Genomic DNA, 21,896 nt, shown 5'->3' with positions numbered 1-21,896 from the left:
AATGGGCTTGAAGAACAGACAATAGCCTGGGACAAAGTTTCTCTGGACTCTGACTATGGTGTTAACTCTAGTCCTCTTTCCTTTGAATTGATCTTTCCTGTTTAATGAGCTTATAGTGATGGGATTCATGGCAATTACTTCCTTCTGGAGGAACTTTTAGGTAAAGGTACTTCAGAGAAAGGCCCTTCCTGTGTTTCAGGAGAGGTAGGGAGGGGAGAGAAGGTCAGGAAGACTTTTGTGCTTTGGCTGCTGCTGAAGTTCAAGGTACTCAGCCTGTCACAGCACCATGCTTAGGGATTTGTTTTTGTCTGAGCTCCAACACAATCTTATGCTCCTTAGAATTGCTGATGTTATTCTTTGAGTGAATTTATTCAGTGAAGTTATTCTTTGAGGGGACTTTTATTTTGTCATTGTTGCTATTGGTATCAAGCAAGGAATTGAGATGATTTTTCTTATAGGGTTTGAGCAGAAGGTGAATGATCAGAAGACATTTTCCTTCCTTGGAAAATGGTCAAGTTCATATTCCTATATGATTTTCTTTTCCAGCTTGTTCGTTTTGGTTTAGGTAACCAATTGGTGGTTGCTTTCAAAGAAGATAACACTGTTGCTTTTAAGCACTTGTTTTTGAAAGGATATTCTGGAATAGATGAAGATGACTACAGTTGCAGTGTATATACTCAAAAGGACGCCTATGAGAGCATCTTTTTTGTTATTCATCAGGCAAGTACTTGTTGTGAATGACCTGTTCTTTAAGATTATGTTGACCTATACCTTAAGAATATATATATACTTGAGCCAGGCATGGTGGTGCATATCTGTAATCCCAGTAGCTTGGGAGGCTAAGGCAGGAGGATCACAAGTTCAAGGCTAGCCTCAGCAATTTAGTGAGGTCCTAAGCAGCTTAGTGAGATCCTGTCCCAAAATGAAAAATAGAAAGGGCTGGGGATGTTGTTTAGAGGTTAAACACTCCTGGGTTCAATATCTGGTACCAAAAGAAAAAAAAAAAGATCAAGTGTATAATATATATATATATATATATATATATATATATATATATATATAGCCTTGTTGTCTTAGCAAGCAAACAAAAATAATATATGATGTAAATGAAAAAATGAAAAATGTTTATTACTATTTTTGGAACCACATAGTAAAGTTTGCCTATTTTGACCTTTTCTCTAAGATTTGTTGTTTTTAATTTATTTCTTCATACTCACTACTTTGGGGAGATTACTTCAGATCAAATAACCAAGACATTTATCATATCAGAAGCCTTGATGAAGACTTGAAACTAAGAAGAGTCTTTGTTGGTCTCAGTTTTGATGTCTTAGCATTAGTAATTCTATCCAAATCTTACGAACATGGAATATAACAGTTGTGTCTGGATGGGTATGAGACAACAGACTGGTGGACCTGAGGAGAGAATTTAGGGGAGAAAAATTGGTCTTTTCTTTTTCATTCATTCATTCAATAAACATTTGAGTCCCTAGTGTTAGCAAGTACTATTCCAGACATTGGAGATGTATCAGTGAATCAAACAAAATCCCTGCCCTTTGTAAAGGGAAGAGCCAGACAAATAAAACAAAATGAAATGTATAGTATCAAATGCCAGCTCCCTAAGAACACTATCCGAAAACATGCTGATAAGCAAAGCTGAGATCCTTGCTGCAGCAGTAAGGAAGATGCCACTTTGAACAGTCCAAACGGTGCCTCAGGTAGAGCCAGAGTCCTTTAATGTGGGGGTCCTCTATTAGAATTGGGTAAGGATCATGCTATAACTGTTCACGGTTGGTAGATCTAGCAAGACGAGGGTCAGGGAAATAGTCTCAAAAAGTCTTGGAATTATTATCAGACTAAATCTTCGAATTGTTTAGTCACCTATATGAGTCTTTTGGATATTCCTGAACAATATAATTATCTGCAACAACTTTTGTGTTCCTAGGTAAAAGTTTCCTAGAATAGTAAAATGATATTTGTGAAGATGGGAGCTAGTGAAGTCCTGTTAGTGCAGATAGCAAAATTGTGTTAGTGTAAGCTGGTATTAGTTGTGTTAATGTAAGCTGTAGCTTCTCTGAGAGTGATCACTCCTATGGAATAGGACAGGAGGAGTGCGTTTGGCATGGGATGGATGTTTACTCTGTGTGTGTGTATGTGTGTGTGTGTGTTGCTGGGGTTGAACCCAGGGCCTTGTGCATGTGAGGCAAGCACACTACCAACTGAGCTATATCTCCAGCCCAATGCTTGCAGTTTTTTTAAATTTAATTTTAATTTTATATATATATATATATATATATATACACACACACACACACACATACACATACACACACATACATTTTTGGGGGTACAATGTAAGGTTTTGATATATGCAATTTTCATTGGCTTGGTAAGGGAATGCCTGACTGAGGTGGTGATATTTGAGTCAGGACCTGAAGGCGTGAGCTAGGTTCCAGGTGGAGGGAACGGCAAAAACCAGAGGCAGAAGTGTGTTTGGCAAGCTCCAGGAGCTCCCTGGTTGTGACCTTGTGGCGTGGAGCACGGGGACCATTGTAGGCAGTAAGGTCTGAGAGATCAGCAGGACCCTGTCTTGGGCTCTGAGGGAGATGGGAGCCAGCTGTGAGCAGGTTTGCTTTAGTTTAGAGTTCTGTGGGGTAGTTTGTTCCCTTGCAGCCTGAGAAAATGACTTTGTGTTATTTAAAATTGGAAAGTGCTACTGAGGGGGGCAGGATATAAACAATAAAAAGTGGCTAAAACTGCATTCCATATGCTATGACTTCTGACCAAACTTTAAAAAGGTCATATGTGTTTGTGTGTTTTTTAAATATTATTTAACTATTTTTAAAAATAGTATCATCGTCTAAAGAACATTTCCCTGGCGACCCTTGACTATGGAGAAAATGAAGACAACAGAATTGGCTTAAAAATCTGTAAGCAGCATTACAAGAAAGGGACCATGCCTTCTTCTAATGAGACCCTGAACATTGATAGCGACATTGAGACAGGTAACACAACAATAATTTCATTATGTGACTTTGTTGTCTTCTGTGGTGAGAGCAAAGTCCTCGTTTGAGAGTGAACCTATTCTGGCATTAGCCTGCAGAAGCTTTGGCTCAGGAAACTGTGGCTCCGGTAATGGGATAGGGAGAGCATCTGTGGATCTCTTTGGTGTCTCTCAAAATTGTTAGTTTGGGAATAAATGCATAAGTATTCATGTTTGTTTAGTTTTTTTTTCCCCATTAGGGAGTGATTAGATTTTGAAAAAAAAAGTCTGTATGTATCAAATGAAATAATGTAAGCAAAAATGCCTTGCATACTTGTTTTTACTACCTACAAAGTATGTAAGTGCTCTTTAAAGGTGAATTGTGATTACAAACTTTCTCTTTTAGGAGATTGATTGATAAAACGTTAACAGCTAATCACGTAGAACTGTTGTGCACCATTCTGTTAGGAAAGTAAAAGAATACCATATGTAATGTGTAAATGCAAAATGTTTGACCCAGAACTTTGTCATTCATTCAACAAACTTCTGGATGGCCACTGTGCCCACAGTGTTCACAGTGGCTTGTACTAGGGTTGCAAAGATTATTCCATTATGGCTCCTCAAGTTACTGTCAAGGGGGTAAAATTGCGATGTATGCAGTCGAGGGGAGAGATAAAGAATGTCCATGCACTTCTGCCCCTTTCAATGCTTTATTAACTCAAATCACTCAGTACAATTTCACTCTATAGGTTCTTAATCAAGAAAATGACAATCCTTAATGCCAAGCACTACAATAGACATAATCAATTCATAGCAAACGATTCTAGATTAATTCTAAGCACTGCAAAACACACTTAATCATGACAGGCTAATGACAGACATTCCCTCTGCATGTTAAGTTCAAAAGTCTTAAGCCTTAGGCTTTATGTTGAGCAGATGCACACTCACTCAGACCGCCGTGACCAGGTCTGGAATCAAGGCAGGCTTTTCCTGACATGGAGTGGACGACTGGTTGAGGAGAGGGTCGTAGGGAGAAGTTGCAGCTCTCACCAAGATCCAGACGAGGTGGGTAGAGTTTGAGAGCTATGAGGATCCTTCAGAGGCTCAGGAAACGATGACAAGTGATGGGATGTCAGGTCCTCATCAGGCTCTCCAGCTGGAGTGCATACTTGCTTCGGCTGGCTGAATCCCTGTTCATCAGCTCTATTATTTATACTAAATTCAGGGGCTTTTGACCCCCCTTTCAATCCTTATCAGCTACCACCAGATTTCTCCATGACATCATCAACCCTGGGGTCAGATACATCTGGTCTGGTAGTCTCCACCCTGATCTTCTCGCCTTTCCCTCTTATCAGGTGAGGATAGCCTGCCAGAGGCTTCACTCTGTTTATCAGATTGAGGGGAAGTAACTTGTTTATGGCATACTGGAGGGCTTTGTTGGAAGTGCCTGGTGAGACTGCAGGTTTCAAACTGTAGTTTTTAAAATGGAATTGGTTAGGCTCAAGCCTAAGGCCATCCTCACACTAATGATATGGAGTAGTGGTCTTAATATCAGCTTAAATTTGGAAGTTTTTTTTAAATGGGGTGTTAACACAGTTAATCTGACCGTATGTCCTACAACCTGATTTTAAGGTGCCTTGGTAACACTAGAGGAGAACACTCCTACAAGACACTGGTTTTAACTCAGTCTGCCTGTTTAGAATCTCTGTGTGAGTAAATGTGTTCCAGAATTTTGACTTGGGAAGAAGAAGCCTAAGCCATATAATCTGGGGTCCAGGTGCTACATGGCTCCAAGGTTGCTCTCAGAGACCTTTTAGAGGATGTTGTTTGGTTCTGTAGCCAACAACATTGAAATGTTGTCTTATGGCTCTGGAAGCACTGCCTCACCTGAGACCCATCTGGTAGTCCCATCTACAAAGGGCTAATCTTGATTCCTCTGAATGTTTTAGCTGGGTGCCCAGCTATGCCCTCCCTGTAGGTGATTCCTGTATCTGAGGTAGGAGGACTCCCAGGTAGACTAATGGCTTGTCCTGTCACCCTGATTGAATGACAAAACCCCCCAAAGTTCTGCTTCAAGTAAGCTACAAGTCATTCACCCTTTGGAAAATGTGTGACTAAAAGTGGCTGCACCATACAGCTGTTGTTCAGTGATTCAGATGCTGTTTTTCTCAATTGACTTTTCTTGGAAAATTGGTTAAAGAAATGTGGCCAAAGTCAATATCACTGGCTAGGTAGGATGGGCAGGGCTGCAAAGCAGGATTTATTTATGATTAGACAGTAGTGCCTTTGTTCGTTTCCTTTCTGCAAGAATATGGATTTTTTTTTTTTTTTTTTTTTACCAAAGGAGAGAGGTTGGTTTTTTAATTTGACTTTGTTTAGAGAGATTGTTTAAGCAGGTTAATTGTATTCTTTGACTTAATAATTAAAACTTATCAAAGAGAATCTTACAACATATCAAAAAGGTATAAAGACTTTAAAAAATACTTGCTATTTGATTTTAAACCCTTTTTGGACACAGTGGAGGAAGCCTGCAGATGATACAAATAGAAGTTGCATTTGACTTCGGCCGTGTGACGTGAGAGTTTAAGTAGGTGAATTGATGGAAGCTGTCCTAGGTTAGCTGCTCATACATTCTGCACTTCCTTTACTACTGAGAATCATCCTTCCTTGTGCTGAATGTAGACATCGGCCTGTGCACCCAGCTTTCCTGGTGGTTTTCTATTTAGTTGTAGTTGGCTGTGTAGATCAAGCCAAGTTTCCCTTAATTAATATTGATGGCTATATCCCTCCCATTTCTGCCTCTAGAATGGTAGCTTTCCAGTTCAGCCTTATTGAAAGAATTATTAGGAATCCTATAAAAAAGAGATTCTCCCTCCCCCCAATATTTAAGTGGTTATTATTTTAGTACAGGTCAAATATGCCTTATCCATAATGCTTGAGAATAGAAGTGTTCCAGATTCCAGATTCTTTCGTATTTTTCATATACATAATGAAAAAGATACTTGGTGGGGGGAGCCAAGTCTAAACATGGCATGCTATACATCTTATACACATAGCCAGAAGGTAATTTTATACAGCATTATTAGCATAACTTCATTTTGATTGTTACCTATCAAGTGAAGTTAACTGGAATTTTTTACTTGTATCGGGTCTGTGCTCAAAATGTTTCAGATTTTGGATTTTTGGATCAGGGATGCTCACCCTATATGATATTTTATTTTCAGTAGTGCACTACAGTTGCACTAAAAAACTTCACTAAAAACTTGCACTTTTTTTTAGTGCAGTTTTAGTTTCTGTAGAGCATCTGTAGTGCAATTGCTCATGTTCTTCTCTCCACATGAGTCATGATGATTGCTTCATTATTTTCCTGTCTGCTTTAATAATGTGTCTCACCTGTGCTCCTTCTAAGAGAGCTGTTATTTCATTGGCCAAAGTATTCTGCTCTGAAAATAAGATTCATTTGAACAGTGAGGCTGTTGTTCTATATATCAGCTTGTTCTTCTGGAGGTTTGATATTTTACTTGGGGCATTTGCCATCTTTTTTTTTTTTTTTTTAAATCTGTCTTGTGGCCATCAGGTGCTGGCGACCTCAGTGGCAATGACTGTAGTGTAAGGTCACCAGATTTCAGAGTTCTGAAAATGAGTTGGGATAATGTGTAGCTCAATAACTACAAAGCAATGCTGGATTTGAACAGTTAAGCAGACTTTTAAAAGGCAAATTTTACAAATAGCATAAAATTAATTGACAAAATTCTGTCCTATTTCCATGAATCTAAGATGCCATCAATTTAAAAACATCCAACGTGATTTAGAGATGTTTAAAGCAAAATAGTATACATCTTACAGTCAATGAAATGCAGAAGAAAAAGACCCAGGACCATGTCTTGCACATCTGTCTTGAACACATTATTTCTTTCAGAACGTAGTCATTCATTCAGATTGATTTAATTGATATTTTTAAATTCACCTTAGGATAAAAATGTTAGAGTTAGAAGCTCCTTAATTATCAAAAGTGTGGCCTTCCTTTCACAGGGGAGAAAACTGCTACTCCTTCAAACTAGGCAACTAAGCCAAAGTCATGCAATCATAGTGGCAATAGTGCTACTCACATACCATCACCATGAGCATCCCTGAGGGGAGCTTGAAGTGTAGAATTTCAGGCCCCATCGTCAAGTCCTGAGCCAAGTGTGTATCCCAACAAGATCCCTGTGATTCATGCACATTGCATTTCTGAGGCTCAGGTTCAATGTTTTCCAACTAAACATCTTTAACTTCACACAGACCTACCTTTTGAGTGACTTCACTTCATTTTCTGTATTCCGTCTGCACCTCCTGTCTTCAGTGACTTCAGCATGTAGCATAGATATCTTTGTCCACCCTATCACTTCCTCACAAAAGCCGTTAGGGCACTTGCCTGTCTTTTCCCACCTGAATCCTGTTAACTGTGATTTGTCCCTAACCTCCTCCATTCCCTACCCACTGCCTCAGGGCTGGTGCCTCCTGGAGAGGTGTGACAGAGCAGGACACTGTCTTCTGGCTTCCCCTCTTCCATGTTCCTTGCATCTCTTTCCTGCAATCCTCTCCTCTGTGTCACAAAGCAGTGCAAGGGGAGGCCACAGTTAAAGCCTCGCCTACATGGCAGGTGACACTCCTGTGTCTCTAAGAAGTCATGCCCTTTCTCTGGGGCACCCAGACCTACACCTCTCACCTGAGTTCCCTCTGCGCTCCAGACTGTTCATGTGTTCAGCTGGCTGCTTGACAACCTCACTGTGATGTCTGGAAGGAATTTCAAACCTGTGTCTAAAACAAAAAGCTTCAGACCTCCCCATCTCCCCACCCACCCCTGGCCCTAGCTGTTTCTTTCTCAGTCTTCCCCATCCTGGAAAATGATAACAGCATTTTTGTTTTACACTATCATATTCCCAGTTGCTCAAGCCCCTTGCTTGAATGTGTTGATTTCTTTATTTCTACAATCACCACTCTAGTCCATGCTGTTTCTTGCTCCTAGAATGTTCTCCTGATTCTGGTCTTATTTCTACCCTTCCCTGCCCAGCCCCCATGCAACCGGAGTGGTCTTTTTAAAAAAATGTAAATTGGGTCATATCATTTTCTGGCTTCAAAGTGGCTCCCCATTCCATTGAGAATAAAGTCTGTGTCCCTATGGGAGCTGGCTGCCTACCTGTTGCACCAAGCTCCTCATAACCCTGTCCTCAGTTCTCTGTTCAGTGTCTTTTCTGTTTGAGGAATGAGCCAGGCTCTTTCTTGCCTGGAGTCCTTACTGCTTGCTGGCTTCCCATTCACAGTACTCCCCCTGGATCTATGCATGGGTGGTTCTTCCTCCTTCAGCTAAAGGTTTCAGTTCAAACACCTTTAGCTCCTCCAGAGTCATTCTGTGACCACGTGTCCTTGACTAGGGCCACCCCACCAAGTTATTCACATCACTTTGTCTTCACTATCTTCTCACACCTTAAATTATTTTTTGTATATGTGTGTGTGTGTGTATTTTTAAATCATCATTTACCTCCCCTACTAGGAGGTAAGCTCCACGGAGGCCACATCTGTCCTTTTATTGCTTACCTCCAGTGCCCAGCACAGTGCTTGGCTTTCAGCAAATATTTACTGAATAAATGAAGAATCAGGTGGGGAGCCTGGATCTTTGATGCTCTTCTAAAACACATGTTCAGAGGTCAGCTTCTGCAGGGCTCCTGACCTGGAACCAAGAGAGGTAGATTTAAATTTTGGATAAACACCAGCCAGTTGTGTGACCTTAAGGAGATTCTTGACTGCTCTGTGCCTTGGTTTGTTCACTTGTAAAATGGCAGCAACAGTGCCCATCTCACAAAGTTGCTTTAAGGTTTAAATGGAAAGATGCATTAAATGAGAGAATATATAGCCCTAGCACATTTCCTGTAGTATGCTGTTGAGTTGCCTCTTCAGCTCTGTGTCTCATGTTTGGCTCAGGATGTCTGATTTTTATAAAAAGCAGTGTGTCCCACATATTGAGACATCTTTTAAGTGTCGGTTGTCTGGTAGGCAGCAAGTGCTTGGTGATGCAATATGGTTGTGCTCTTGCTCTCAAAGACCTTGTGCTCCAGTTAGAGGGATAAGGAAACAAATAAGGAGCTGAAATCCTGGGATGCCATTCTGAAAGAATGAACCATTGAGTATACAAGATGCTGGAGGACCTGCTGGTGCCAGGCACTGTAGTTTAGCTCTCAGCCAGCACAGACTTCATAAATGAAGGTTCAGCTACTGAGAAATCCCAAGAGAGTTTGAATTAAAGAGACAGACTCTAATTACCTTTAAACCAGCTCCAGGACGGCTTCTCCTACCTGGAGCCTCCAGCTACCTATTAGGGTAGCGAGGTTTACTGAAGAGGCCAGTGAGAGGGAGGGAGGGAGGGAGAGAGAGAGAGAGAGAGAGAGAGAGAGAGAGAGAGAGAGAGAGAGAACATGCCAGGGAGTGGACTTTTATTGGGGAACAAAAAATTCTGGGGAAAATCCCATCCAATGAAGATTAAGGGGGGCAGTGTCCCAAGGTCAGGCATGATGATTGGATCTTCAGGAGTAGTGGCCAGACACACCCACACGGACAAGCCCTTGGACCTGAGAAGGGTGGGGAAAGCTCTGGACACAAGGATGTGCCTAAGTGCTTCTCGCCTAGCCAGGGAGGTAACTCAAATCACCTGTGAGGATGGCCTCCCACACTATAGAAGGTCCTGACTTCTCCATGTCAAAGACAGCACAGAAGGCACAGCCATAGCTGGGGGGATTCGGCCAGGCTGGCCTCCACCAGTTCTGTTACCAGGTCACCTTGACAGGTGCTCACCTCTAGACCTCTTGGTTTTACTAACCTCTAACATAAGGGTGTTGGGCTCCATGATAATGAGACTAATTTTTATGGGAGGCTTTTGGGATTATTCTTCTATAGTTTATAGCTGATAATTTGTTCTTACTTTCATGCAACCTGGGTTCCTTTCCCTTCTCTTTTTAATTATGAAGAAAGTGTCAGACCTAACAGAAAAGTTACAGAACATCACAAAGATATCCTGTGTTCTCTTCATCCGATTTCCCAAATACTAATGTTTTATCTCATTTACTTTTTCTTTGTATGTATAAATATTTTTCCTGAAGGCATAGATATGCTGTTTCTTTGCTTAAAAATACTTCAGTGCGCATTTTTCCCCAACAAGAGCATTCTACGTGATCCCTGTATAGTGCTCAAAGTGAAGAATTAACACTGATGCAATACCATAATGCACAAACTCTATTCTCAACTCATCAATTATCTTAACCATCTTTATAGCTGTAGAGAAACTGTTCCCTACTCCTGGGATCCCATCCAGATCATATCTTACCTTGTGCTATTATGTCTTTAGTTTTTTTAAAATCCAGAGCAAAAGAAATTTGCTTGGATTTGTTTTTGTTTTATGATCTTGGCTCTTTTTTGTGTGTACTGGGGATTGAACCCTGGGTACTTTACCACTGAGCTACAGCCCCGCCCCACTCTCTTTTTAAAAATGTTTGAGACAGGGTCTCACTGAGTTGCTAATGCTGGCCTTGAACTTGCAATACTTCTACCTCAGCCTGCCAAGTTGCTAGAATTACAGGTGGGCACCATCATGCCTGGCATGATCTTGACATTTTTAACTTTTAAAATTTCGATACCAGGGATTGAACCCATGGGTGCTTAACCATTGAGCTACTCCCCAGCCCTTTTTATTATTATTATTATTATTTTTATTTTGAGACAGGGTCTCACTAAGTTGCTGAGGCTGGCTTTGAATTTGCAATCCTCCTGCCTCAGCTTCCTGAGCCACTAGGATCACAGGCATGTGCCACTGCATCCAATCTCTTAACATTTTTAAAGAATGGACTGTCCTGCACTTTGGGAGTTTGTTTGCTCAGGACTGGGTTGAGACAGTGACTTGGGGCAGGAATAGCACATAACTGCTGCATCCTTGGCACCATGGCAGGAGGCACAGACTGTTTATCTCATGACTGATGTTAACTTTGGTCACTGGGGGAGTGTAGGGTCTGCCAGGTTCTCCACGGAAAGGTCGCTATTCTTCCTCTGGTAATTAGTAAATATTGTCTGGGGAGGTATTTTGAAACTTTCTAAGTAGCCTGCTTCACATGGCACTTCCAGGCACTAGTTTTAGCAAAATATGTCTGACTGACGCAGCCCTTGCTTGTCCTGGCCTTTCCCTAGACTGCACTAACTTGGACCTTCAGACACTCGACAAGGACCCTCAGGACTGGATGCAGTCCCCGTTCTTCAGTCTGGAATTCTATCGGTAAACAGGATTTCAAGTCTCATTTCCCAGGAGCTGAGGGAGGGGGAAGGAGAGTGGACAAGTAAAACTGTGACATTTTACACCTTTTAATATGTTTTGTTCAGGCTCTTACAAGTTGACATCTCCTTTCACCTTAAAGGCATTGACCTACAGACGATTCATTCCCGTGAGTTACCCGACTGTTACATCTTCCGGAACACGGCAAGTGCCTTGGTTTTACTAAGCCACTTTCTATTGCTCTCTCCGCTTTTGTAGCTGCAGAGTATAAATCACACCAAGAGACATTCCATGTGGCTGTGTTTAAAATGGTTCTAGTGGCAGTTGATGGTGTCCGTGGTCCAGAGACCATGACCTCTGAAGAAGCCCTTTGTTTCTAACCAGATATCTGAGTGGAGTTTTCAAAGTTGGCTTTGACCTTCTACTCTTCTGAATATACAAAGAGATGCTTCTGATATGTATTTTCAGTCTCTGGTACTTTTCCCAGCTTCCAAGGGAGATCTCTGAGAATGTCCTATCGAGTATTTTCAAGCCCCACAATTAATAAATACTATGAGTCCCTACTATGCACCAGGCATTGTGCTATGCCCTCCAGGCATGTGCCCCACCCCCAAGCTTATAGACTGGAGGAGAGAGCAGACAGAAAGTTAAGTAAATAAGTCATTATAAATTGCCTTGTTTGGTATCTTCCCCCATTTTCTCCATAGACTGGGTAATTTGTAAATAGAGGTTTATTTGGCTCATAGTTTGGGAGACTAAGAAGTCCAAGCTGGCGGGGCTGCATCTGGCAAGGGCCTTCTTGCTATCATGACATGGTGGAAGGCAGCACACGGTGAGAGAGCACGTGAGAGAGCACGTGAGAGAGCACGTGAGAGAGCAAGAGGGGCCGCTTTAGGGAACAACTACCCACTCCCACAGTAATGACATGAATCCATTCATGGGGACAGAGCCCTCATGACCTAGTCACCTCCTATTAGGTCCCCTCCCCATCACTGTTGCCCTGGGGATGAAGTTTCCAACATGTGGATTTTGAGGGAGACACATTCAGCATGTGGTAAGGAGGGTTGATTCTGGACAAGACGATAATGGTTAGCGCCCTGAGCTGGGTGGGCAGGGCTGCCCTGGGATCCTCTGGAGGACAAGGACAGAGGCAGGAGAGAATCAGGGAGGAGAAGAGTCTGCAAGGATGGGTCACTTATGGCTTTGTCATGACATGGGCAGCAATGGGGGGAATCAAAGCATTGGCTTTACATTTTTGTTTAGTTCTTTGGACTTTGCTCAAGTTTCCCAAGGCTTGAGGGAAGTAATTTAGGGAAGTAATTTTGGAAGCCATCATAGCTCATAGGTGGGAAGTGGGCTGGTCTGAGTTATCTCTAGAGCTCTGGCTGGTCTCAGTGATGTTCTGGATTACACAGAACTTAGCTTGTGTTCAGGGATGCTCAGGCATGTGGGTTTGGTCACCTATACATTCAGCTCTCCCAGCTCTTTTATTTGGATTTCTCAATGTGTTTACCCTAAGAACTCCTCAGCATGCATCATGTATAAGCCATGAATGATTTAAATGACTGACTTGGGTTCTATAATGTGGAAAGTGAGGGCATTAGGACATTTTAAGTTCAGCCTGCAGCCCTGGAACAAGTCTGTAATTTCTGAAAACATTGCATATAGCTCTTGAGGCAAACAGAAAAAGAATTTTCAGTCTAATAAAAGCCTAGGATTTCATACCCATAGGACAGAATGGAAGCAAATGCTTTTAAATGCCATTCTGGGTAGCAGGGCACAGTGGTGCATGCCTATAATCCCAGTGGCTCAGGAGGCTGAGGCAGGAAGATCACAAGTTCAAAGCCTGTTTGAGCAACTTAGTGAGGCCCTAAGCAACTTAGTGACATCCTATCACAAAATAAAATATAAAAAACAGCTGGGGATATGGCTTAGTGGTTAAGCACCCCTAGGTTCAATCCCCAGTACAAAAAAAACTAAAAAAAATAAAAATAAATGCCTTTAAAAAAAAAAAAAATAATGAGGGTCATTGTGTTGTCTTGTCAAAGACTGGTGACTTCATATTTTAGTTCCTGGGATTACTAATAGAACCTTGTGAAGAAATCATGTGATAAGGATGTTTTTATCAGTATATTTTTCTTTGGGTCAGCACAGTTTGGATGCCCCTACTTTTTAAAGCAGAGTTGGCCCAGTGAGTCTTAATTTCTGCTGAGCCATAACCTCTCAATCTCCTTGTGTCTCCAGATCACCTTCAATAATAAAGCACACAGTGGCAAAATCAAAATCTATTTTGACAGTGACGCTGATATTGAAGAATGTAAAGACCTGAACATATCTGGCTCTAGTAAGTATGCACTCTGCTTGGCCTTTGCAGATTATGGGATGGATTTCAACACTTTATTTTGGGATTTGGAGTATCTGAGTGGTTGATTTGGTTGATAGGGGGAAAGGGTTCTGGAAGTCCATGTATTGAAAATCGTATTCTGTGATGCATGTCCCACAGCTTTGTGCTTTTTGTTCAGCAAGTGTTGATTACTCATCTGCTAGAAGTCATGTGACTTGGTGGTTAGGCACTCCAGCTCTGGAGCCAGATGGCCTGGGTTTGAATCCCAGTCCTGTTTACCTGTGATCTGGGGCAAATTTCTAAACTTCTCGGTCTTAGTACCTTTCTCTGAAAAAATGAGGAGTCATAATGGTACTTACCTTCCACGAAGTCAGATATCAAAGGATTAGTATGGGAAGCAAAGCTCTGAGAACAGAAGTGGGTGTATATGAATTGCTAGGACCTGTGGTGAAAAGATAAAAACGAAAGGCTTAGTGAGGGAGAATTATGTGCTGATAAAATCTCTAGTGTGTTTCTGGTGGGTATAGGTGAGGGGTGTGCTGGAGGAATGAAGAGAAAGCAAGCAAAAGATATATTTGTCTGGGATAGAGTGGGAAATAAAATTTAAATGATTCTTGAAGAAGGTATGTTTTTGATCTGAGCCTTGGACCATGGAGGAGGAGGATCAAGGCCTCAGAGCCCAGATTGTCACTTGTACAAATGTGGGGTCATCTGTTCAGTCAATATATGAAAAACACCTCTTAATGCACATGTTTAAATGGGCTATGTGGACCCAGCCCTGTTTGCCCAGTGAGGGGTCGAAATGATGTCAGTGGTGGATGGTCAGCATTTTTTTTTCTTTAATTGGCAAGCTTTGTTTGGATGAACTTCCTTTTAACCAGAATGAAATAAAATGTAAAATACCTGTGGTTTCCATTTTAGTTTTTTTTTTTTTTTTTAAACAGGTAGCTTTGTGGCCTGCTACTTTTCAGTTGTATAAGACAGCCTGATGATTTCGCATTTTTTAAAAGTTTTGGTTTTAGTAGTTTCTCCAATCAGAATGGACAGTTTGGGTTTCTGTTTAAAAGGGGTTCCTATTTCCAGTATGTACCACTTTCACAGATTGGCACAGGTCAGATGCATGTTTTGCAAGTCCGAGTATGGGTTGCATCTATTTTCTTTGAAAAAAAAAAAAAAAACCTAAAACAAACAAACAAAAACGCAACCTAACCTTTGTCGCATGTAAATTGTGATTAGGAATAGTCAGTATGAAGGTAAAAATGAGGGAATGAGTGGTAGATCAAATCTGTCTCCAAAGCAGCTGCTTCCACACAGACCCTGGGGTTTTCCTGCCTATGCGCAGCGCGGGGCCGCGTGGCTCCCTCCTGTGGTCAACAAGGAGAAACACAAACCTCACACCGCAGAGTGAAAACAGTAAAAATTTACATGTGTTTCTCTAGAACTGCATCCTAAGAAGCCATTCTTTGTCACTAGGAAAATACGAATTTAAAATAAAATGAGGGGATGTGAAAGACTTAAAAATCGGAAGTTTGAAATACAGTTTAGGAAATTTCCCCCGCCTCATGTGAAGCTGTCTAGTGGGTTAAGATTTCCCTGGTTTGGGGGAAGGGGGAGGAGGACAAGGGCGACATCTGGTGGGCTCCTGATGCTACTCCAAGGTGTTCTGAGTTTCTTTCACATACACTTCTCTCTCCTTCTTGCCATTATCTGTATTATCTCAAAGCAAAATATGAGGAAATATCCCTTTTCACATACAAAACTCATGTTGACTTTTATGACTTCGATGCCCATCTCCACATGTATTACAATCTTCCTCTAACTTAAGTTTTTTTTTTTTTTTTTTTTTAGTTTGTTCTAATCAGTTATACATGACAGCAGAATGCTCTTTGATTCATTGTACACAAATGGAACACAATTTTTCACTTCTCTGGTTGTAGATGAAGTAGGGTCACACCATTTTTTGCAATCATACTTATACCTAGGGTAATGATGTCTATCTCATTCCCTCATCTTTCCTACCCCATACCCCCTCCCCTCTCCTTCCTCCCCTTTGCCCAATCCACAGTTCCTCCACTCATCTCATGGCCCCCCATTATGGATTAGCATCCACTTATCAGAGTAAACATTTGGCCTTTGGTTTTGGGGGATTGGCTTACTTTGCTTAGCGTGATGTTCTCCAACTCCATCCATTTACCTGCGAATGCCATAATTTTATTATCTTTTATTGCTGAATAATATTCCATTGTGTGTATATGCCACAGTTTCTTTATCCATTCATCTATTGAAGGGCATCTAGGTTGGTTCCACAGTTTGGCTACTGTGAATTGTGCTATAAACATTGATGTGGCTGCATCACTGTAGTTTGCTGTTTTTTAGTCCTTGGGGTATAAACCAAGGAGTGGGATACCTGGGTCAAATGGTGGTTCCATTCCAAATTTTTTAAGGAATCTCCATACTGCTTTCCAGATTGGTTGCACTAATTTGCAGTCCCACCAGCAGTGTATGAATGTGTCAACATGTATTGTGCTTATATTCTTGATAACTGCCATTCTGACTGGAGTGTCTAACTTAAGTTTGTAAGTAGAGCAATTTAGTGGGCAGGATTCTTCCTTGATGGGCATGTCACGGGTATTAAAGGAAAGGGGAAGTAAGTTAGTTGACCCTGGGTTACGGCCCCTCAGGCAGACCAGTGGTAGGGAAGGGTGGAGTTGGGTGTGGGATACCCCTAATCAGGTCGGCAGAGCATCTTTCTGGACTAGTGTTTTCTAAACCCACATCTGGAAAATGTTCCTGTAGGGTAACGTAGTTTCAATGGGGTGAGAAAGCAATTGCTGTGTTTATAAAACTCTACATTTTTTAACACACCAGACTTGTCTTTTCAGTAATTCAAGGAAAAATAGAATTCCGGATTCTCTGTTGGGAGGGCTGGTTTATCTTTCTAGGTCTGTTTATTTTCCTATCTGCAGATTAGGTTCAATACAAGCAATCTCAGGTTTTGTTCTAGGAATAGGTCATAAAGAAAGTTACCAGAAGCTGTCTTTGCCTTTCCTAGGATTTTCTGACTCATCTTCCCAAGAACTTCCCATTTTCTCTGCCCTATTCCATAGGCCCAAGGGTAGAGGAGGGCTGTGTTGTGGTAGAGCTATGTTGTCTTATTATCTGTCAGACGACATTTCAAGATAACTTAAATTTCTTCAGTATAAAATGGCTAAAAGCAGCTGTGAGCAGCTGGGTACTCACTTTCCATTGGTTGTTGTGCCTGCTCACAGGACAGCCCTATGGAGCAGATGCTGCCCACACTGTTTTGTAGCAGAGGTGCCTGGAACGTAGCTGGGTAGAATCATTTGCTCCGTGAATCACATTTACTAGCCAGCTGTGTTCATGCCCTACTGGATGAGCTACTTTGCCCTCAGACACTGGTCCAGGGTTGCTCACATCCTTGTGTTATTAAATCTGAGGGTGTTCTGGTCCTTCTCTTAATGCCTCCTCTGCTGAAGGTCGCTGTGGAGCACTCTGACCTAGACTCTCCTCTGAAGGTCACCTGTCCTTCGTCCAAGTCATCCTTTCCGGTCTTGATTGTCCAGACTGAACTCAGTTTACCCAGGACAGAAAACTGTCATTCAGTCTTATTTGTCCTCCTTCCCTAGGTCCACCTGAGGACCAGCTCATGACCCTCCTTCATTTCTCACAACTCTTTGCTTTCTCTTGACCCTCTGCTCTGACTTGGCTCAGATTTTCATAAGTTCTAATTTAGATCACTCAGTGGTCTGCATGAAGCTCTTCACTTATTTGTGAGCTTGCTAAAGCATTATGCTAGGCACAAGTGCTGTATTTTAACAGTGCTCGGGGACCCTGCTTCACAGAGACAGCCAGTCATTTGCTGGGGAAGATGGATACTGAATGATCAAATGGTAAGCACGGCGGGTGTTTGCTCCTGTTATTTCCCTAGGGCTCTTCAGAGTGCTTTTCATACATGAACTTTTGTAATCTTCACAACAGCCCCGTGATATTTGTCTTATTGTTGTTGTTGTTATTAACTTTTACCATTCTATCTACTTCTCAGAGGAAATGGAGGCTTAGGATTAGTGACTTCCCTGAGACCCAAGCCATCAGGCTCCAGAGATTTACGTCCTTTCCCATTTTTTATTGTCTTTGTGCTCTACAACGTGTCTTCTTTGAGGATATAAGATCAGTGTCTTTGGGTGTGTGTAGCTGTAGCCAGTGCTATGGAAGAACATAAGAGTGGCTAATAGAGATGAGAATTTAGGAAGTTTTGTTCTGAGAAGGAGGGGGGTTTAATCTGAAACTTGACACTGAAAATGAATAACCTGGGCATATGTGTGTAGGGAGAGAGGTGCTGTCCCAGGCAGAGGGAACAGGATGTGCAAAGTCCCTGAGGTGAGCAGATAGAAGAAGGAGGACCAGTGTGGCCACAGGGTAGAGAAGGAGAAGGTAGTGATTGGAGTGTGGGATGCTCCCATAAAGTCTGAGGAGAAGCTCAAGGTACAGTTTCATTTCCCTCTGGCACATTCTCCCTGCTCCTGTGTATTCCAGAACAAAAATCTGATTACCACTGTCCTCCTCATTTCCATTCCAAGAAGTTATTTCTTGCACATGCAGAAAACGTTTATCAAATCAGCACTCTCCACCGGGAACGTGAGCAAGGAGGCTGAGAAGCAGAAATGAGGCTTCCAGGGGTGTCATTTTAATTTTTCCTCATATTAATGGCAAATTGATGTGTGAAACAACTTGGTAGGTCCGTCTGAATGGATTACCTTCTGTTGAATTCTGTGCTACAGTAAATATTTATAAGTCAATTTCAGTGCATTTATTAGCACTTCGTGTATTTTTAAATGCGTGACTCTTCACACCAGGGGATGCTTCGTCTTGCTGGCTGACTTCTGAGTGATTTCAGTGGGATCCTTTCTGATAGTTGCCATTTTGTTCTGACAAGAAACAGAAGTTTCCATTTGAACGTCTGTTCAGACTGCCCTTTTGCTTGGAAGTTATTCTCAGGTGAGATATGTTTAGCATTTACATTCTGTTTTGTTCTTCAGTTCAGAAAAACACTCAGTATGTCCTGGTGTTTGATGCATTTGTCATTGTGATTTGCCTGGCCTCCCTCATCCTGTGCACAAGGTCTGTTGTTCTTGCTCTCCAATTACGAAAGGTAAGTGTGTGTTTGCATTTTCTCCCTCCCATGTGGGCAGGCACCCTCAGCTTGTCCAAACAGTGGGCTGCTGATGTTGGCCCTCCCTACTCTTCCTGGGCCCCTTGGCTCACTTAATTCTGTCCAATGATGGCCCCTCCCTGGAGGCTGTAACCAGCCTGAGGGATGGGAAGGAAGTACAGGTTGGGGGGGGGGATGTCAGGTGGGAATCAGATAATGATTCTGTTGCTTAATAGTGAGTTAACAAGTGCAGGTGCACAGAAGTGAACTCTCATGCTTTTGGGTGTTTCCAGAATAAATGAGACCCTTTTAAATTCAGGCATGAACAGAGTAATAGCATGTATGAGCTTCATCTTTTGTCTTGAAATCAGAGTTCGTTTTGACAGAGAAGCTTGGTAAAAGGTCATAATGAAACATTAAATGCTTTCTTCTGTTTTTTAAATAGTTTAAAAATTCTCCCCTGAGTTTCACTTTACTTTTTTACCCTCAGGGATCTTAATGAATATATATATTCCAGCTCGCTGCCAGTCTTATTCTGGTTTATGGCATGTGTGTAAATTCCTACTGGGGTCACTGGAAATGGAAACTCATTGAAATTACCATTTGTTGGAGCAAGAGTCTGTTCTGTTTTCCTTGATCTTGATGCAGCCAACTTACTTTGTTAACACCCATCTGTCTTACCTGCCGTCTAATCCTCTTCATATTCTGAGTACAAGGTTAAGATCCTCTCTGTGCCAAAGCCAGGGGGCACGCTGGGAACACATACTCTGGAGCCAGTTCCTGGCTGGACTCGGTTCCTGGCTCAACCTCCCTGGGCCTCCATTCCTTCACCTAGAAGACAAACGGATAGTATCTAGTCCCCAGAGTTGTCCTCAGCTTGAATGAGTCGATAATATTCAAAGTATCTGGAACATATTGTGTGTAAGCTATTTTGACAAGAGTCTTCTGGAGCCAGAGCATGTGTATTTAATGTTCGAGTTAATTTAGCAGCCACTCAAAAGCTTACTTACAGCTGGGGTAGATGATGAGGAAATATGTGTGCCACCACCCCCACTGTGAATTGGAACTATCAAGTTGGGAAAGATATGCCACGTCATTTTACAGGCAAGAGCACTGTTTTGCACCTATCCTCTGCTTCCCGAGGGCAATGGGATTTGTAAGAAATGCTTTTTTAAATGTTTGCTGTAGAGATTTCTAAATTTCTTCCTGGAGAAGCACAAGCGACGTGTGTGTGACGCTGACCAGTGGGAGTTCATCAATGGATGGTACGTCCTGGTGATTATCAGCGACCTAATGACAATCATTGGATCCATATTAAAAATGGAAATCAAAGCAAAGGTGAGGACAACCCATTTCAAATCTTATGTTCTTTATATTCTTCTGGATGATGTCAGGCATTTTAAGATATAACATTTTTATGGAGACTGGTCTACTTCTCTTTTCTCACACCCATCCAAGTGAGACCTCCTGTCTCTTAATTTCCTCATAAAGGGAGTGAGGAACCTAGTGTGCGTGGCTACTGATCCTCCTATGACTATCCTCCAGGAAATTTGGTGGCATCTTTGGAATAATAACTGAAGTTTGAGAAGATTGGTTGTTTGGGCCTTATTCATTCATCCATCCATTTATGGTAGTTGCAGAAGGAGAAACTGAGTCATAAACCAATCATTTCCTCTGAACATGCATCAAGAGCTGGTGGTAATGACCCACGAGTATTGGGTACCCTGACAGATGAGGGCAAGGCAGGAATACTTACCAGTCGACCAGTAACTAATTGACACGTTGCAGAAATTAGTTGATTCAATCTCATCACTAGGAGATTGGCTTGAGATTGGCTGGCTCCCTCCTTCACCCAGCCTTCTGCCCTCCATGCTGTATTGTTGATGGATCCCACCAGCTGGCCTCCCACCACCACAGTGCCCATCTTCTCCATCATGGCTGCTGCTGACTTCTTTGGGCCATTCTCTTCTGGCCTGGACTGTCCCAGCAGGCTCCATTCTCGTTTCCCATCTTCAGCCTCATTTCACTCAGATCCATTCACCCAGCTGTCAGAGTAATTTCCTCAGAAGTGTCCATCTTGCTGTTACCCTCCTTCCTACCTCCCAGGACCTACTTTAGGAAGTGGCTCCCGGGTCTCCCTCATCCTGCTCTGTCTCTGTCCCTTGGCTCTCCTCCCACTCCCAACCTTGGCTCTGATCCTGCCTGTTCAGGACAACTTGCTGGTTCTTGGTGTTATGTGTCTGTCTGTTCAGCCTTCGTCCATTTGCCTGTGGAACTTTCTCCATCCCGTCCTGCAGGTGTAGCTCTGCTTTGGGGTCATGCCCCCAAGGGAAGCCCTCTTTGGCAAGCAGAGCATTGTCTCTCTTATTGCACATAATATACTTTATTAGAATTGCATTTATGTGTTTGTGTCCTCAACTAGACCTGGAATTCCTTGAGAGTGGGATTAGCAGATCATGTTGGAATTTGCTTTCACAGGCAGCTGAATTGTATTGTTTGATATTTAATAAACACCTTTTATAATGCCTAGATTGGTGGTGAATGCAATTTCTATTTCAGACTATATGGAAAAAAATCAGTTCAACCCATTGAAATACTAAAAGGAAACAAGAAACAAACATTTGGGACTGCGTTCTATTTTTTGCATTCTTTTTAAAAACTTTTAGTAGCACCTATAGGGAGACAGATAGAACATTCTTTCCAATCCATTGAAAGTGAGGTAAATGATTTATTGCTTTTTTTTTTTTTCATTCCTTAGAATCTCACAAATTATGACCTGTGCAGCATTTTGCTTGGGACATCTACACTCTTCGTTTGGGTTGGTGTCATCAGATACCTGGGGTATTTCCAAGCATATAACGTAAGCATTTGATGCTGGGAAGGACCATTGTGGTTGGGTGGGACTCATTTCTTCTTTGGGTTCCATATCGACTTTTTTATTTCCCCCATTCTGTTAATTCCCTTACTTTTTTCCAGGTGCTCATTTTAACAATGCAAGCCTCACTGCCCAAAGTTCTCCGGTTCTGTGCTTGTGCTGGCATGATCTATCTGGGTTACACCTTCTGTGGCTGGATTGTCTTGGGCCCATATCATGAGAAGGTGTGTAGCG

At 42.1% G+C, this 21,896-nt stretch overlaps 1 protein-coding gene across 4 annotated transcripts in view; it reads left to right on the top strand.

Annotated features, from left to right (window-relative positions):
* The window catches only part of Mcoln2 (mucolipin TRP cation channel 2), a 55,986-nt gene that overhangs the window by 20,747 nt on the left and 13,343 nt on the right, over positions 1–21,896 (top strand). For 3 of the 4 annotated variants that reach the window (XM_046443252.2, XM_046443253.2, XM_058579009.1), the window contains exons 3-11: positions 547–720; positions 2,849–3,002; positions 11,192–11,276; positions 11,381–11,477; positions 13,518–13,617; positions 18,675–18,787; positions 19,976–20,125; positions 21,546–21,647; positions 21,764–21,886. In XM_046443252.2, the coding sequence (XP_046299208.1) occupies positions 547–720; positions 2,849–3,002; positions 11,192–11,276; positions 11,381–11,477; positions 13,518–13,617; positions 18,675–18,787; positions 19,976–20,125; positions 21,546–21,647; positions 21,764–21,886 (1,098 nt within the window). The remainder of the gene's footprint in view (positions 1–546; positions 721–2,848; positions 3,003–11,191; positions 11,277–11,380; positions 11,478–13,517; positions 13,618–18,674; positions 18,788–19,975; positions 20,126–21,545; positions 21,648–21,763; positions 21,887–21,896) is intronic. The other variant, XM_046443258.2, reaches the window with a different exon arrangement.

The sequence above is a fragment of the Marmota monax genome, unplaced genomic scaffold, assembly GCF_021218885.2.
Source record: "Marmota monax isolate L192 unplaced genomic scaffold, Marmota_monax_Labrador192_F-V1.1 WCK01_AAM20220418_F8-fsc00046, whole genome shotgun sequence".
Lineage (NCBI taxonomy): Eukaryota > Metazoa > Chordata > Mammalia > Rodentia > Sciuridae > Marmota > Marmota monax.
Note: the sequence above shows the minus strand (reverse complement) of the source record. Positions and strands in the feature narration are given on the sequence as shown.